The sequence below is a fragment of the Magallana gigas genome, chromosome 6, assembly GCF_963853765.1.
Source record: "Magallana gigas chromosome 6, xbMagGiga1.1, whole genome shotgun sequence".
Classification (NCBI taxonomy): Eukaryota; Metazoa; Mollusca; class Bivalvia; order Ostreida; family Ostreidae; genus Magallana; species Magallana gigas.
The window spans coordinates 51,422,066-51,439,081 of NC_088858.1; the positions used below are offsets into that span (position 1 = coordinate 51,422,066).

The following is a 17,016-nucleotide window of genomic DNA, read 5'->3' on the forward strand; positions in this document are numbered from 1 at the left end:
TTCAATCTTTTTTAAAGTTTGCTGATCCACATAGTCTACCATAGCTGTTATTAAGAAATAAGTCAATAATTCATTAGGGATTTCATCATTAATACTTTTTGTTAAAAAAGATGAATTTCACGGCGTGTGATCTTATTTTACTCATAATTCTTTATACATATCCTTAATTAAAAAAAACATCAAACATTTGATAGTCGTAGCATAGTTAATTGTACATCTACTAGATTCTCATATTTATAAGGCACGTTTTTGCAACAAATTAAATACCTCATTGATATACCCCCTCCCCCCCCCCCCCCACTTTGCATGTTATGTAAATAGCTTACGAAATTAAAAAAATACCCTTACATTTTAATAATTGGTTTTGATGTTTAAAAAACCCTCTTACTTCATATGCATATGATTCTTGCTTGACGGTTTGTTGAATTGATTCAATTTGCTAAAATATCTTACATGCTGAAATTAAATCTGTGCTAATTTTCTATTTATACCTTGGGCTCAACAGCCCTTGCTCAATTTAAAATGACCCGGTGTAAAACGGTTTACTGATTAAAGAATGTGGATTTGGATTCACATATCAGGACTCCTTAAGGTCGGGGAAACAGACCGTGGAGTTCGCCATTGTGTCACGTCATAGCTACCGACATTTTATGACAAAGCTTTATTGGAAAACAACTTGTGTCAGCCAAGATTGTTAGACCTGACATACCTATCGAAGGTTTTAAGAGGGTTTCATGGTTGTTGGTAGTTTTAGGCTGTTTTTATCTTCTTATAAAGAAGAACTCTTTTTTTTCATGGCTTGATTTTTTTAAAAAACCGATCCTTTCGAGGGAGATTCTGAGAATTTCCGTAAAGCCTATGATTGTAGCTTTTGATCCTATAGGTGATGTATATTACATAATCTATATTATCATAGCGTTAGTTCTCGGTTCACCAATAAAACATATAATTTCATTATCATCAACACTTTCTCATTGATGGATAAAAAAGGTTAAAAAAATCTGATAAATCCCATCTCGTGATCATACACATTTACACCCTGATCCCAGTTCTTTGATTTCAAAACGCAGTTTAACTTGTAATCTTAAATTTAGTAATTATAATGACCTTGTCTTCGAAACAGGTAAATAGCCATTGTCCATTATGTGTTGACCTTGACATTACCAACATGAATATAATTTTTAACAAAACAATTTATATATTCAGCTGTAAATTGAAAAGTTTGACCAACAAGACTGAACTTAACATTGTATTTCAGACATAGAATTCATATAAAACAATCCACTAGCATTTTATACCGTGCCTAACTGATGAAAAATTCTTTTAAACGGGGTTAAGGGATCGAAAGGAACAATACTAGTACATTACAAATCGAATACATTTGAAATAGAACACAAACTATTGCCTAAGCATCGTTTAACTTACTAATATTACAATAAACAATGACATCGTTCTATCAAAAGCTGAAGATTAACCTTTGTCACAGTTATTTAAAGAGTTGTTAAACGAAGGTCAAAATTGGGAGTGGTCATAAACAAAGATGTAAAGAAGATCAAGCTGACATTTTTATACAGTATATCAGTTACAAAAATTATAATAGTTAACTTTCATCATCGGAAACATTCATCCGATGTGATCCCCCATTTTGAATTGTACTTAAGCTGTATCCTCCTGTGCTATGGACCACATCATGCACCCATGATAAATATGACCGTGGCTGCCTTTGATATTTCTAGGCCATCAAAAGTACACGCAAGGTGATTTTCCAACAAAGATCGAAGCAGGGGTGAATTTATACAGCAGCATTTTTCATTTGAACTACTTCGAATGTATACCTACAATATCACAGCGAACATCAGTAAGCGAGCGGGTGAAAATTTATAAACGAGTATTGTTGAATTGAATTAAACATATTTTATTGATTAATTCAAATGGATTAGACACAAGTTTTAAATAACTTAGGTAGTCTTCTTCTAAATATTGTTTAAAGTATAGGTATTGTGTTAAGTTTACATTAAATGTTACGCTTGTAATTTTGGCGAATTTTCAGTTATTCACTTTACTTGTCTTACGTTTTGACACTAAAATGTTAGATGACCTGTTATTAACTGCAAAAATATACGTAAACGTTTCTTTTGAAAAGACAACAATATGTTAATCATTTCGAAGCTGTTCATATATTGCCACTAGATGTTATATGACCTTTTCTCATAACAGAACAAGATTAGATAAACAGTCAATCCGGATATAAGTTTTATCTTTTAGATTTTGTTTGCGCTACAAAATCACACAGACTTTGACTTTTTCTTAACCGGACATAACCCGACACCATGGGGTCACAGTAATGTTATTGGGTACAATAATGGTGTTTCTCTAACTTTTGTTACAAAGTGCTGAACCAGTGTAACAATTCTTTTTATGTTATCTGAATTGAATGAATTAAACAACGAAATGCTTTCTTTGGTGGTTCATGCGGGATTGAAAGTAGCGACCTTACAGGAAAAAAATACATAACCCTTGTTAGCGGATTATATTATTTGTTATCAGCAATGATCGCTACCCTTATACCACCCATGACTCATTAAAGAAAGCATTTTGTTGTTCATATTTATATTTTTCCTTTTAAAGATGATGATTTGATCGTAAAGAGTTAAGTTAATGAATTTTTGGTGATGTCTAGAGCATGTGAAAAAAAAGGGGTGTCTAGAGCATGTTAAAAAAAAGGGGGGGGGGCAAGTCCTCTTTTATGGGAATTTGAGTCTGAAGTTATCTTGATTACCGGTATTTTGTGCAGTCTGTAATTTTTCTTAGGTTGCTGAAGATGTCGACTGATCGATAAACTGGTTAGAATTGGATGGTGTAGATTTTACTCCTGTCAGGTCCCGTAGAACTGTGAAGTACTGAACTATCAATTTCCGTAAGAAATAGAAAGAATTATAATTAGTGAATTTAAATTTAGTATTTTTACATGCATTTTTATTGTTATTTAGATTTCAGTTATTGCTTCTTTATAGAATTTCAGTTTCGGTTTTGATAAAGCACCTTTCGAGATCTTTACTGAATATTGTTTTATCATTTTACCATAAATGATAATTGTAAAATAATTATGTGTTGTTTACCGAGTGTTGGTCAATATTCTTGACCCACCCTGTGTTCACGTGTTACTTTACCTTCGATTCTTTAACCTTGAACAGTAAGAGAATTTTACTTTTAGTTTAGTGGTCGCCCGCTTGGTCAAGTGGATTTTCTCAGGGAACACTAAAATGACCCCCATTGGCATTGCGCTAAGACCCATGCCAACGAGAGTTATTTGTTAATGTCGTCAGAACTTGTTGATCAATCGTTGTGAAATAAGGAAAGTTTAGGTTTTCTGTTTTGTTTTCGGCAACAATTGGAAAAATATGTTTTTGGAAGCAATTGGGATTTTTATCCATACAATGTTAGCAAACATGTTTGATATAATTCTATTATACGGACATGTTGCACGCTAATGTTCACACGAATGAGTATTCAATGCTTTGTCTGACCCCAAATAGTTTTGTTGGCCAGATGACACCACATTGTTTACTTTGATTAAAGTTATTAATGGTAATATATATATATATATATATATATATATATATATATATATATATATATATATATATATATATATAGATATAGATATAGATATAGATATATATAAGATTAGTACTGTATTGACACAAATAGAAGACCATTCAGATGGTTTATTTAAGTTAACTTAACTACTACATCCGGGTTAGTGCAACATTTTATCCTCTAGATTAATGTCCATTATCAGTCCTTATGTGCCATTAGTTCAATATCTCTACCCAATAGTCATTATGTACAATATCGAAAGCCACTAGAACTAGTTCGTCTATTTTGTCAAACACTTTTATTATTCAGGTAAATATATCACAGAATGCCATGATCACAGATATAAAATATATCAAATAAGAAACCCCCTAGACATTATTCCAGCACTATGCAACTCAATAGGAATCAATTTGTTCAATCTTGTTATTATATAGATTACAAATGATAATATTACCTAAGGATAGCCCATAAAAGCCTTGTTTAAAAGCCTATTTAAAATGGGGTCCTTAATATAACAGTTAAGTCAATAACAATAAAAGTGCACAACACAATATGTAGTATTATTTACTATTGGTATATATAATAGTACTATTACATAATGGAATTAAGACAGGATACTGAAAAGGAATATAGCATAATGCTTTGAAATATAACATGTTTCCTTAATTTTTTATAACAATAAATAAGATAAAAATGGACCAAATAAAATAGATTCTGTCTTGCCAAGATGAAGTGACAATTTGTTGTCCACTAACCATGAAGAACACTTTTCCAGAACAATGCCCAGTTTTTGTGCAATAATATTATATCAAACGGCAAACGTTCGATGTAACTTTTGTACAAATTTATTTCTGGCAAAGGCATGTGTTGGATTGAGATGGTCGTTTCGCTTTACAATCACGTAGGTTAAGAGGGGGTCATATAATTTGGATTATTCAACATTGTTCGAGATCATATTCACGTTTGCACCGATGATCGGCTTTGGATTGTTATGGGATTTAATTTTAGGCGGGCGCCAACACAAAACATGGATTCACATGTTTGAAACTATTTAAACAGCTTAATAGCAAGGACTTCACATTTTGTTATACAAATTTCTTCACATAGAATGCTTATATTCATATACATTGTATTTTTCCATAGATCCCTTTTTACGAAATGTAAAGGTTTTATTATTTAATAATTGCGTATTTTAAAATATATAAAGTATTTTAAAATATCTCTTTATTTTTGTTCACCCTTTCCTTCTCCAGCAATATTTCCTAATTTGAAATAAAAACCCTTTACGAATGCACTGATAGTTTCAAGTTTCAGCTTATTATAATTTCAGACATGTTTAGTGTTTGTTTGCACGGATATTAAAAATTTTGGAAAATGAAAAACACAACTCTATGTATTAACGTCATCGTAGTTAAATATGCAAATTTTGAAGGTACATGTAGTTTGGATGAAATGCGCATGTCTTTTTGAGGTAATTTATTTAAATACCAGACTTGCTGAGTGCGCGGCATTCAAGACCAGCTGATCATTAATGGTGGGAGGTGAATCTTATATACAAGTAAGTGTCTTTTCGGAATCTAACTTTGTTGGTTTAACTTTTACAGCATATGTTTTTGATTAACTTCATCGCTCAATATTTGAACGTGAATATAAAAGCAAAATTTTAAATATACATACTTTAATTGTATCATTTCATGTTAATTTTGTAAAAATGGAGATTTTGTATAACAGATTTTGTTTGTTAATACTGTTGCTATCAGGAGGGTTACACCATCCTTGTTAAGTAGTATATCATAATTTTATTGCTTATTATATAAATATGAAATTTGTGGGTTTATAAGTCAAAGTATTAAAAGTCATATTCTAAATTGGTGAAATGTGATGATTTAAAATATAGAAATTGATATGTTAGATTAATATTAAGATTTAAAATGGTAAAAAAAGTAATTCACACAAATAGACATAACAGAAATTATAACCATCATTTATGCTGGTCTTCAATTTTTAAATTTCAAATTAAAAAAATAATAAGAACAAACATTTTCGTATGCACAAACACAATAATAAAAATAAGATGTTAAAATATGTTAGCATGACTTGTTGTTTTTATAGTTTTTTTTTTATTTTCTTAAACGTGTTTTATTGTACACTTCAATGAATAACTCCTGTAAGAAAAACCTTTTGTGAGATGTGTTATTTAAATTCAGGGATAATTTTAGAATTGAAAAAAAATCTTTCAAATGCATGAACATGATTACACTGTAGGAATATCAGAATTACTTTTTTTTGTTTCAGATAACTTTTGCCCACTGTAAGGTTTGATCATGGCGTCGGCGGCGAGGATTACGGGGATATTTATCCTGTTTTTCATCACTTTCCTAATAGGCCTTATACCGTTTGCCTTGTTGAGGATATTTGAGAAGAAATTGTCGAAAGAAAATATTAAGAAGTGGATTGGGATCCTGAACTGCTTTACAGGTGGGGTTTTCCTAGCAACAGCCATCTTGCATTTGTTACCTGAATCTCGAGAACTGCTAACAGAGTCTATATCGTTCGAGTATCCTGTGACAGAGGCCATCGCGGGTTGCGGGTTTCTTCTAACGCTTACTTTAGAACATCTTGTCAGTTACTACGGCTTTGGAAATTTTCATATGCACGATCATGGCCATGATAATAAAATTGAGCCAAACGACGCCAAGGACCTAGAAATGGCTGGGTCAAATAAAACAGAGGACACGGATAAAAAGGGCAACGCAGATAAATCGACAGAAGAAGTTATAATAGAGCAGCCTAATTTGAAATTCCTTGTTTTCCGCTCCTTTCTGCTGTTACTAGCTCTCTCTTTTCACATGATATTTGAGGGTTTGGCCGTTGGCTTGCAAAAAGAGGAGGAGGACGCTTGGATTTTGCTTGGAGTTCTCTCTCTTCACAAAATCGCTGTTGCTTTCAGCGTGGGCTTCCAACTAGAAGAAAATCTGAGAAAATTCAAATACGTAATATTATCTTTATTCTTGTTGTCTATTGTCGCGCCAATAGGAGTCGTGATCGGTTACATAGTAACAGAAGTTGGAGATGACGCGCATGGGCAAGACGTAGCTTCCGGTGTCTTGCAGAGTCTTTCCGTCGGTTGTTTCCTATATGTGACATTTTTTGAAATCCTAAACCATGAAATACACATAACCAAAGAGAGGAGTCACTGGAAGGTCTTTTTCACAATAATCGGGTTTGCTATTGTTGTTGGGATTCAATTTGTGAAGCACGACCACGAAGGTCACGACCATTAGCCGATCCGATCAGAGATTTAAAAGATTGTCTCGTGAATCCAGTGACCAATTATGACACTCTATTTTTGCGTGCTTGTTTAATCTAGTGTTACACATTATGATTATCGTTATTTTGTCCTTTGTCATATTGTTATCACAGTTCATCAATGAATTACACGAATAAAAAACAATATTGTTGGATTGTTATGCACTGAGGTGCATCGAATTCATTTTATGATTTTTTTTTTTGGATTTTGCTGTGTCTTGTAGGTTACTGGCTGACTGATTTTTATGGAACATTAACAATATGTTAGCCGACTTTACAATATGAAATGTATACATGTGTGTGTGTGTGTATATATATATATATATAGAGAGAGAGAGAGAGAGAGAGAGAGAGAGAGAGAGAGAGAGAGAGAGAGAGAGAGAGAGAGAGAGAGCCTTCAAGACATTTTGTCAATCAAATCTGTAGTAAAAAGCAGCACATATATATTCACATTTGAACACAATATGTTGTATCTATGTCCATAAATAAATCTCTAAACAGAACCTGGAGGAAAGCATCTACAGATTTTTAAGTTTCCTAATATTGCAGGGTCTCTATAGACCAGTCGTTTTTAGTCAGGTTATTAATTTTCAAAACCACTTTTCCTTCTTCTTGAGTACATACTGAACCCAGGGATCAATACATAGTCAGCCCAATTAATTTCTATATATTCTGTCTGCACCGATCTTTTGAATGTTAGGTAATATTAACGTTTTCTTCCTTTATAAACGGCAGTTTTTAAATCTGATTGCTTGCAAAGCATTATTTTTTAAGGTGCATTCATTCCAGCGGTGCATTTATTGCTGGCTTTCAGTCGACCAGCTCTTGGCTTGAATTTTCTACGATCAAGGTCATAAGTAGAGTTCCGATGAAGAAGAGTGACAATGAAGCTTCAATAAAGAAAACATTCGAAACAACTTGACTGATATTGCAATGTGATTTGGTTGACTTTTTTTTTTGAAAACCATTACTTCGTACAAATATGTTTCACGTAAATAAAATAAATAAGGAAAAGCGCTTGAAATACACAGTGCGGTGGTCGCCACAGTTTGTTTCGTTTGTTTGTTTGTTTTTTTTTTTTTTTGGATTCGGTTAAAAATAAAATTCGGATAATAAAAGAATTTGAACATAGTAGCTAAAGGGAGAATTTCCACCTTATATTCAACATGTATCCATATCTATGTATCTAATGTTGACAAAAGTCTTAGTTCTCCAAGGTTTGTTGCGTGGTCGTGTCTTAGCTTACAGACCGGTCAACGTGACACGAGGGGTAAAGTCCATATCCGTTCAATTTTTGTAAGCTTGACTAGAGTGGTAAGGTGGCTCTATACACCACTTTTTGATGACGCAGTACGCAAAAACATGCAATTCCGGTACTGGCTCATTTAAACTGAGGCGAATTGTACGGGGACCGCTCTTTGGAAAAATTTGTTAAATGAATTAATTGGAAAATTCATTACTTACAAGTAATGTGGTATGTGACACCTTCACGCTATGTTGTATTATTTATCGAAATATTTAAAAATATTTTCTCCTAAAACTTCAGTTAAAAACTAAAATAATGTAGAACAAAAAATATTCTATTTATTAGCCATAAACACATGACAAAGCAAATTTCTGTCTTAACAGGTCGTCACAAATTAGAAAAAAATCTTATTTTGCCAAAAATTATAAAAAATGACTAAATGCATTAAAAATGTCATGAACTCATGTTTGTAAAATCATTTACGGTGGATTTCCACAAGAAAAGAAATCATAAAAGAAATATGCTTTTGAACGAAAATGATTTATATAAATTGATAATGGAGATCAATGTATAACACATTTCAACCGGCTTCAATTGCATGTAATGTGCTTGTAAACAAACATGATGTAAAAAAAGGATACGTTAAATAGTTATGTTTATCAAAAAACAATATGACCTCTAAGAACATCAGTGCGAGAAAAAACCCAAACCTTAATGCTTATATTGTAAATTTCGTTTCTGCATAGCCCAATGTTCCAGAAAAGAAGTAAATTAGCTGCATACACAAAAATAGGAAAAGGCAGTTGCTAAGCGATACAGTTTATGTCATGTTTGGATAATTCAAATTTCCCGAGTTGTTCTTAATGTGTAAATTGTCAAACTACTACTTATGAGAAAAGAAAAAAAAAACCTTATTATCAAGTAAGCTGAGAATGCATTGGGTTCTTTTTTAAATATATCGCAGCTATTGAGCTAAACAAGATTAATCCAATTATTTATTGTATATAAAAGTATCAACTATTTCGACCAAACACCGAACATTTTTTTTCAAAGTGCGTTGCCACAAAGCAAGATAGTTTAGTAGAATATTCAGTTTATGTGAGCCATCACATCTGTATTAAAGGAAAACAACGACACTTTGTGTATTAAGTGAAACGAATGCAGGATAGTTTGAAGAACCATATACTAGTAATTCCGCGGCCAGGGGAAAGATTATATACTTCTGGCTCCTTGTGTCAGTTAGACACATTTGCTCAGGTGACAGATGTGACCCAAAGTTCTTTTTTTTTAGTTACTCTGCTAAAACAACTATTAGCACATACACTGACCAGGACAAAGGGGTCACAAACAAAGAATCATATTTATTACGTTTATAAGACATTCTAGGACTGGATCCAAAACCTTACCTTTGTTGCACCGAATGACCCTGTCTAAAAGTTCAATTTATTAAACATTTTCTAAATGCCCGAGACTGATATCGATATGATAGGAAGATGCCCTCAGCTGAACTCAAAGTACCCGGATGTGATAGATTAACGTAGATAATCTCGTAATCTCAAGGTGTAATTTGTCGGCGTGTTTTAATATATGATTACGAGCTTTAAAACAAATAGTTATCGTATAAATTTACAAATGAAAAATTAGATACATCTGAAAATTACAGCTGTATTTTACTTCGCACATTTCATTCATTATTTTTTTTTTATTTCCCCATTTCATTCCCGTTTAAAAAATACTGACAGAACAATTCCATGGATTCGGTTCGTTATTACTGAACTGCTAGACTTCACATTGTACACGCTTGCTAGGAATGCAGGGTTCTAACAATGCGGTGTATAGATTCATACCAGGAAGAGTTGACAGAACGTTTAGTCGTAGAGATTTTCTTTTAAAAAATGAATTCAAATGTACTTCTGCCTCACTAAAGATATTGCATATTTGTCGTTATTATGCTCAGAATGGGTGGATTTTTTTTGACGATACAGGGTGATCCATAAAATTTGACACCATTATAGAATATAATTAAATTGTACGTTTGCTCTAGTTTTTGATCACAATTGTAAGTAGTGGGAACCTTCGAGATGAAAAAAGGGTTATAATGTTCGATTATTGCTGTGGGTTTATCCAAAATGACATTACTTCATCGAAAGGTTATAGATATTGGACAATCGTAATTTCTGGAAATGAGTGATTGGTACTATCCTGGTGAAAAGAGTGTAAAAGGAACAACACTCTTTAAAGGAGTTGACATTGTTTGCTTATATCAGCAAAAAATCAAAACAAAACATAGTTAAAGAAATTAGACCGACAAAAATTATCTTGGGAAAAATAAGGCTCAAATCAGTATCTTTTTACATTACTTTTAAGGATTAGAAAATAAATATGAGAACGCATCTATAGACTTATTCCTTACAAACGCTAAAAAGAATTAGTGTACAGTAAATATATAAAGAAAATCTCCTGATATTTTAATTCTTGACAAATTTGAAAAATAATAGAATTTAAAGATGATACGCATTGGCATGACGTAATTTCTGGTATCAGGAGCTGTCTATCCATTCCCATCGGTGACCTTTGGAGTCCTAAACTATGCCTCTGGAAGATTTAATTAACAATAATTGATTTCGCTATTGCTGTAAAGATTTTGTTGGTGAAGCACGGTTTCTACGAGGTTGTAAGATGATCCTATCATAATCCAGTTATACAAACATTGCACAAGCTAAACAATTTATGAATACTATTACGCAATCCATTCAAAAAGCAATGTTTAGAGGGTATTTTGAAGATGTGGACTTTTGTCTTCATTACGATTGTATAACTTAAACAAGTAAACAGCATTATCGCATAGAAAAAAACACTCCCAGGCAAAGGCAAAGGGTCCGCAGGTTTTTGTGACCATCCTTTGGCAGGAAAAGCTTACTTTAGTTTTAATTTAAACAATATTATGTTTACTTTACTGTACATGCATGAATGTTTTAAAGGTCAGTAATCTATACTAATAGGGTGCGTTAAATTATGATAAAATTAATGTAAATCTTAACATATTCACCTTCATAATTGTTGCAGGGCGGCGTTACGAATAAGGTGTAAAAAGACAGTTTTTTGATGTTTGAAATTGGGGTACGGCGCTATCTCCCTTTACCGCAGTGTTGCGGGAAATTCATAATTTACACCTGGGTCAAAATACGGATATCTCCTTTTCAAGATCACGCCTTTAATTCAATTCTCTACCAGAGAGTACGAGATTTCAGTTGAACTTGAAAATCCGGAGAGGAAAACTAAATTTATATAATTTATTCCATATTTTTGCAGATAATATTCAAAGTGCAGATTTAAGCAAAACGTTTGGAACTTGTGCTTTTTTATCAATATATTGACGTTCATTAAAATGTTTATGCAATGCTATTTCTGGTTGAATGATATTATTTTCATTGGAAAGTAAAGTGATCACTCATCCAAGAGTAACAATAAAATCTCAGAAAAATGATCTTTAAATCAAACTGAAATCCAAAACTCCTAACTAAATGCTGTTTTGTAGAAATTTATCGCCGCAACATCATTAACTCGTGTTTATTTGTTCACAAAAATAACATTTATAGATAGTTGAAATAAAATCACAGGGAAATGATCTCTAATAACACCTAAACTTTTATACTATAATAATAATATTAGTCTATCCCCATTTCTTAAAAAGTTAAACAAATCATGGTTATATTTCTTGTGACATCAGTATGTTGCAATATCTTGTTACATCAGTATGATGTTATATCTTGTTACATCAGAACGTGCTGTATCTTTTTACATCAGTATGTTGCTATTGCTACATCAGTATGTTGTTACAGGTGTATATCTTGTTACGTCAGTATGTTGCTGTATCTTGTTACATCAGTATGTAGTTATATCTTGTTACATCAGTATGTTGTTATATCTTGTTACATCAGAATGTTTCTATATCTTGTTACATCAGTATGTTGTTGTATCTTGCATTCAAGAGAGAACATCTACAATTGCATTAAAGCGTCGATAAGGAGATCTCGCCCCTCCCTTATAATGAATTTGAATGCATTGATAAGTATACCAAATATCTGTATAAAGTAGTGATATTGAAACTCTCACCTTTTTGCATTACAAAATATATTACACGAGTCTTTGATATCCTAAAAATTGCTATACTATTTCTTTAAACATTTTCGTTATGTATTCTTTTCTTATTGTCGGCTTCTAAACTAGGATAATATCCATATAACATAAACTTAAATATGAGAAAAAAATTAAGGGATACGGAATCATTCTTTGAGCATGAGGTGATAATTTCGGTCGGGGCGTGATCAAATCCAATAAAGCCCGAAGGGCTGTATGATAAATTTCGATTTAGATAAGAATGATTCCTTATTACTTATACTCATATAATTTCAAGCCATCGTGCGATTAAATACAGTCACACCTGCTGTTACGGCCATCATTAATCAGCGGCCACTCGCCATGAGCGGCCAGTATCAATCCCGCCCGTTTAGTTTTGTACAGAACCTAATCTCCTCCACACACTGGTTCAGTACCAAATCTCCTCCACACACTGTTACAGAACCTAATCTCCTCCACACTGATACAGAACTAAATCTTCTCCACCCACACACTAAAACAAACCCAAATCTCCTCCACACAATGGTACAGAACGTAATCTCCTCCACGCACTGGTACAAAACCCAGTCTCCTCCACACACTGGTTAAGAACCCAGTCTCCACCATACTTTAGACGGAACCTTATCCCCTCCACACACTAGTACAAAACCTAGTCTCCTCGACACACTGATACAAAACCTTATTTTCTCCACACACTGGTACAGAACCCAATCTCCTCCACACACTGGTACAGTACCCAATCTCCTCCACACACTGGTACAAAACCCAATCTCCTCCACACTGGTACAGTACCCAATCTCCTCCACACTGGTACAGTATCCAATCTCCTCCACACACTGGTACAAAACCCAATCTCATCCACACACTGGTACAGTACCCAATCTCCTCCCTACACTGGTACAGAACCTAATCCCCTCCACACACTGGTTCAGAACCCAATCTCCTCCACACACTTATACAGAACCCAGTCTCCTCCACATACTTGTACAAAATTCAATCTCCTCCACACACTAGTAAAGAACCTAAATCTCCTCTACACTCTGTACTGTAATATAAATAAGCAAACCCCACTGGCGCCTGAATTTGGCATCATTTGAAGTTATGGGTAATATCACAGGCAAAGACACTGATAAATGTAACTATTCCAGTCATCCGGACTGCTCCTCCCTGAGATCGAGTTTTAGAAACCAAATATCCTCCACACACTGGTACAGAACGCAATATCCTCCACACTGGTAAAGAACCAGAATCTCCTCCACACACTTGTACAGAACCCAATCTCCTCCAAACACTGGTACAGTACCTAATCTCCTCCACACACTGGTACATAACCCAATCTCCTACACACACTGGTACAGAACCCAATCTCCTCCACGCACTGATACAGAACTAAATCTTCTCCACCCACACACTAAAACAAACCTAAATCTCCTCCACACAATGGTACAGAACGTAATCTCCTCCACGCACTGGTACAAAACCCAATCTCCTCCACACACTTGTTAAGAAGCCAGTCTCCACCACACTTTGGTACAGAACCTTATCCCCTCCACACACTGATACAAAACCTTATTTTCTCCACACATTTGTACAGAGCCCAGTCTCCTTCACATACTGGTACAAAAGCAAATCTCATCCACACACTTGTAAAAAACCCAGTCTCCTCCACACACTTGTGCAAAACCGAATCTCCTCCACACACTATCAAAGAACCCAAATCTCCTCCACACATTGGAACATAACTTAGTATCCTCCACACACTGGTACAGAACCTAGTCCCCTCCACATATTGGTACAAAACCTAATCTCCCCCACGCACTGGTACAAAACCCAACTTACTCCACACACTTGTACTTAACCCAATCTCCTCCACACACTAGTAAAAAACCCAAATCTCCTCTACACACTTGTACAGTACCCAATCTCTCACTCACACTGCTACAGAATCTAATTTCCCACACACTCTTGTACAGAACTCAATCTCCTCCACGCACTGCTACAAAAGCAAATCTCATCCACACTCTGATTCAGTAACCAATCTCCTCCACATATTGGTTCAGTACCCAATCTCCTCCACACACTGGTACATAACCTAGTTTCTTCCACACACTGATACAGAACCTAATCTCTCCCACACACTTGTACAGAACCTAATCTCATCCACACACTTGTACAAAACCCAGTCTCCTCCACACACTGGTAAATAACCCAGTCTACACAAAACATTGGTACAGAACCTTATTCCCTCTACACACTTGTACAAAACCCAATCATCTCGGCACACAAGTACAAACCTAATCTCCCCTACACACCTGTACTAAACTTAATCATCTCGACACATTAGTTCAAAATCCAATCCCCTCTACACACTGGTTCAGAACCCAATCTCCTCTACACACTGGTACAGTACCCAATATCCTCCACACACTGGTACAAAACCCAATCTCCTCCACACACTAGTAAAGAACCCAAATCTCCTCTACACACTTGTACAGTACCCAATCTCTCACTCACACTGCTACAGAATCTAATTTCCCACACACACTTGTACAGAACTCAATCTCCTCCACGCACTGGTACAAAAGCAAATCTCATCCACACTCTGATTCAGTAACCAATCTCCTCCACGCATTGGTTCAGAACCCAATCTCTTCTACACACTTGTACTGTACCCAATCTCCTCCACACACTGGTACAAATCCTAGTATATTCCACACACTGGTACAGAATCCATATATTATAGTCTGTTCCAAGATATTTTTGCCGCATATTTTCTTATATTATTCGATATTTGTAAATATCTATAGGTTTAGACGATGATCATTCATTAGAATGAAAAAATCCCAAGATTTCTCCTTTGAAACGTTTGTTTTCGTTCCTTTGAATTTTTAAGAGGGAAAAATGACAATGTGTGAATGAAGGTATCTTGGAAATTTTCCCGTTCATCGATTTCAATTGCACTTTTTTCACAGGTCTGTGTATTTGTATTAAAAATTGTCCAAATGTGCAGCATAAATATCTTGGGACAGACTATAGACAAATAATGCACATTTATAAGACATACAAGTTGGCACACCAACAACACATATCTATTTAACGCATCTATATGATTCATCTATATTGCACATCTATGTGACAACTACTAAGACACATTTCCAAATATCCAAAAGACAGTCTAGTACATTTGTTCGAAAAATCTATAGTTACAAGACATATTTGTGTCACATCTTTGCAGAAAATCTATTAGACACACATTAAGCTATATGACTAATTTGTAAGACATTTTTATAAGGCCTATCTAAAAGGAATTTCTAAAATAAAACAAATATTTTATAAGAAACATCTATGAAACATATTTATTAGGGATTTCTAAAAGTCCAATTTATAAGGCACATCCGTACGACAATTTTTTTTTAATATTCTTTCATGTTAAATACCGAATTCTGATTGGTTTAGACGCGGTATATAATCCGTTCTATTATGCTCAGCGTTAGCAACACTCTTGGAAACGGGTATCACAAGGAATTACAAGCGCGTAAATTATGTGCGTACGATTCGCCGTAGAATTCACGTCAAAATTTAAAAGCAGTTTTCTTCAAAATTAAGACATTCAGTATAATAAAATAAATAGTGCCTGTTTGGAAGGGCAACAGTTGAAACTGACACCGCTCGAAACCGCTTCGTGTCGGTTGACAGTGGTTTTCTCGGGGATGTCATTTCAACTGTTACCCTCCCAAACAGACATGTCAAGTATCAGGGAATTGTAGACTAATAAAAAGATATGTTATTTGATCAGTAGTTCGGAAGACTCGTCCATTTCCTTTACTTCGTTTATAGCAATTTGGCGAGATTTGTTCAACCTCATTCGTCTCATTGAAGATGATAGTTGAACAAGGTAGTCTGAACAATGTAGCCCTATCACATATATATTTCAGAATTCCATTATTTGATTTAGCTTTTTTACATATTCAACATATAACAAATCAAAATAATTCTATACTTTTAATTTGCAAGTTACTTATGAACTCAATTAAACCTTTGTAGTATTTGTTCGATTCATTTTTTTATATTGTATATATTTACTCTCTAGCAATACATCTTACACCAATTGAAATACTCTCTGTGGTACGAACCTATTTTTGATAGAAAACTGTTGGCATTTGCTATAATCTATATGTATATTAAGGAATATAAGCAAATGAGATATTTTGGCGTTTTGAATTGTATTTTTTTAAGTTAACTTTTATGCTATTCCATACATAGATCATATTTAGCAAAACTGTTCCTTTAATATAATGATATAGTATAAATAAGATATATATTGACGTTGTAACTTTTTTTTTTTAGAGATTATGAGATCACTAGCCTACATATTACAAATTGAGCATTGTAAAAATTTACATTGCTTGTTTATGTTATCTTATTGGGGCCTGATCCCTTATTCACTTTGAAATATAATGTATAACACAAAAATGCATTTCTATTATCATACCAAGAGCATGCTACGATTTTTTAAAGTTCTTTTACTATATAGATAATTTCAAGTTGGTACCAAATTTTCTTTACCTTATCAACACATAGATGACGTTGGAAACAAACAGGTGCCTAAAAAGTAAAATAATGGGACGACGCTTGAAGAAAAAACACGTGACAGATAAAGTTCTTCTGAAAATTCCAATCGGTTGAGCTAGAATAGACATTCCCCCTTTTTATTTTATTTC

General features: G+C 33.9%; 1 protein-coding gene and 1 long non-coding RNA gene across 2 annotated transcripts in view; one reads left to right on the forward strand and one right to left on the reverse strand.

Annotated features, from left to right (window-relative positions):
• Window positions 1–1,379: 1,379 nt before the first annotated feature.
• LOC136276297 (uncharacterized) overlaps window positions 1,380–17,016 on the reverse strand; it is a 34,596-nt gene continuing 18,959 nt past the window's right edge. The window contains exons 3-4 of the long non-coding RNA XR_010714783.1: window positions 2,780–2,905; window positions 1,380–1,835 (exon numbers count right to left, since the gene is read on the reverse strand). This is a non-coding gene — a long non-coding RNA (uncharacterized lncRNA). The remainder of the gene's footprint in view (window positions 1,836–2,779; window positions 2,906–17,016) is intronic.
• Window positions 5,023–7,064, forward strand: LOC105346440 (zinc transporter ZIP1). The gene is made up of 2 exons (XM_011454994.4): window positions 5,023–5,158; window positions 5,896–7,064. The coding sequence occupies exon 2, from the start codon at window positions 5,925–5,927 to the stop codon at window positions 6,882–6,884; it is 960 nt and encodes a 319-aa protein (XP_011453296.3). The 5' UTR covers window positions 5,023–5,158; window positions 5,896–5,924; the 3' UTR covers window positions 6,885–7,064.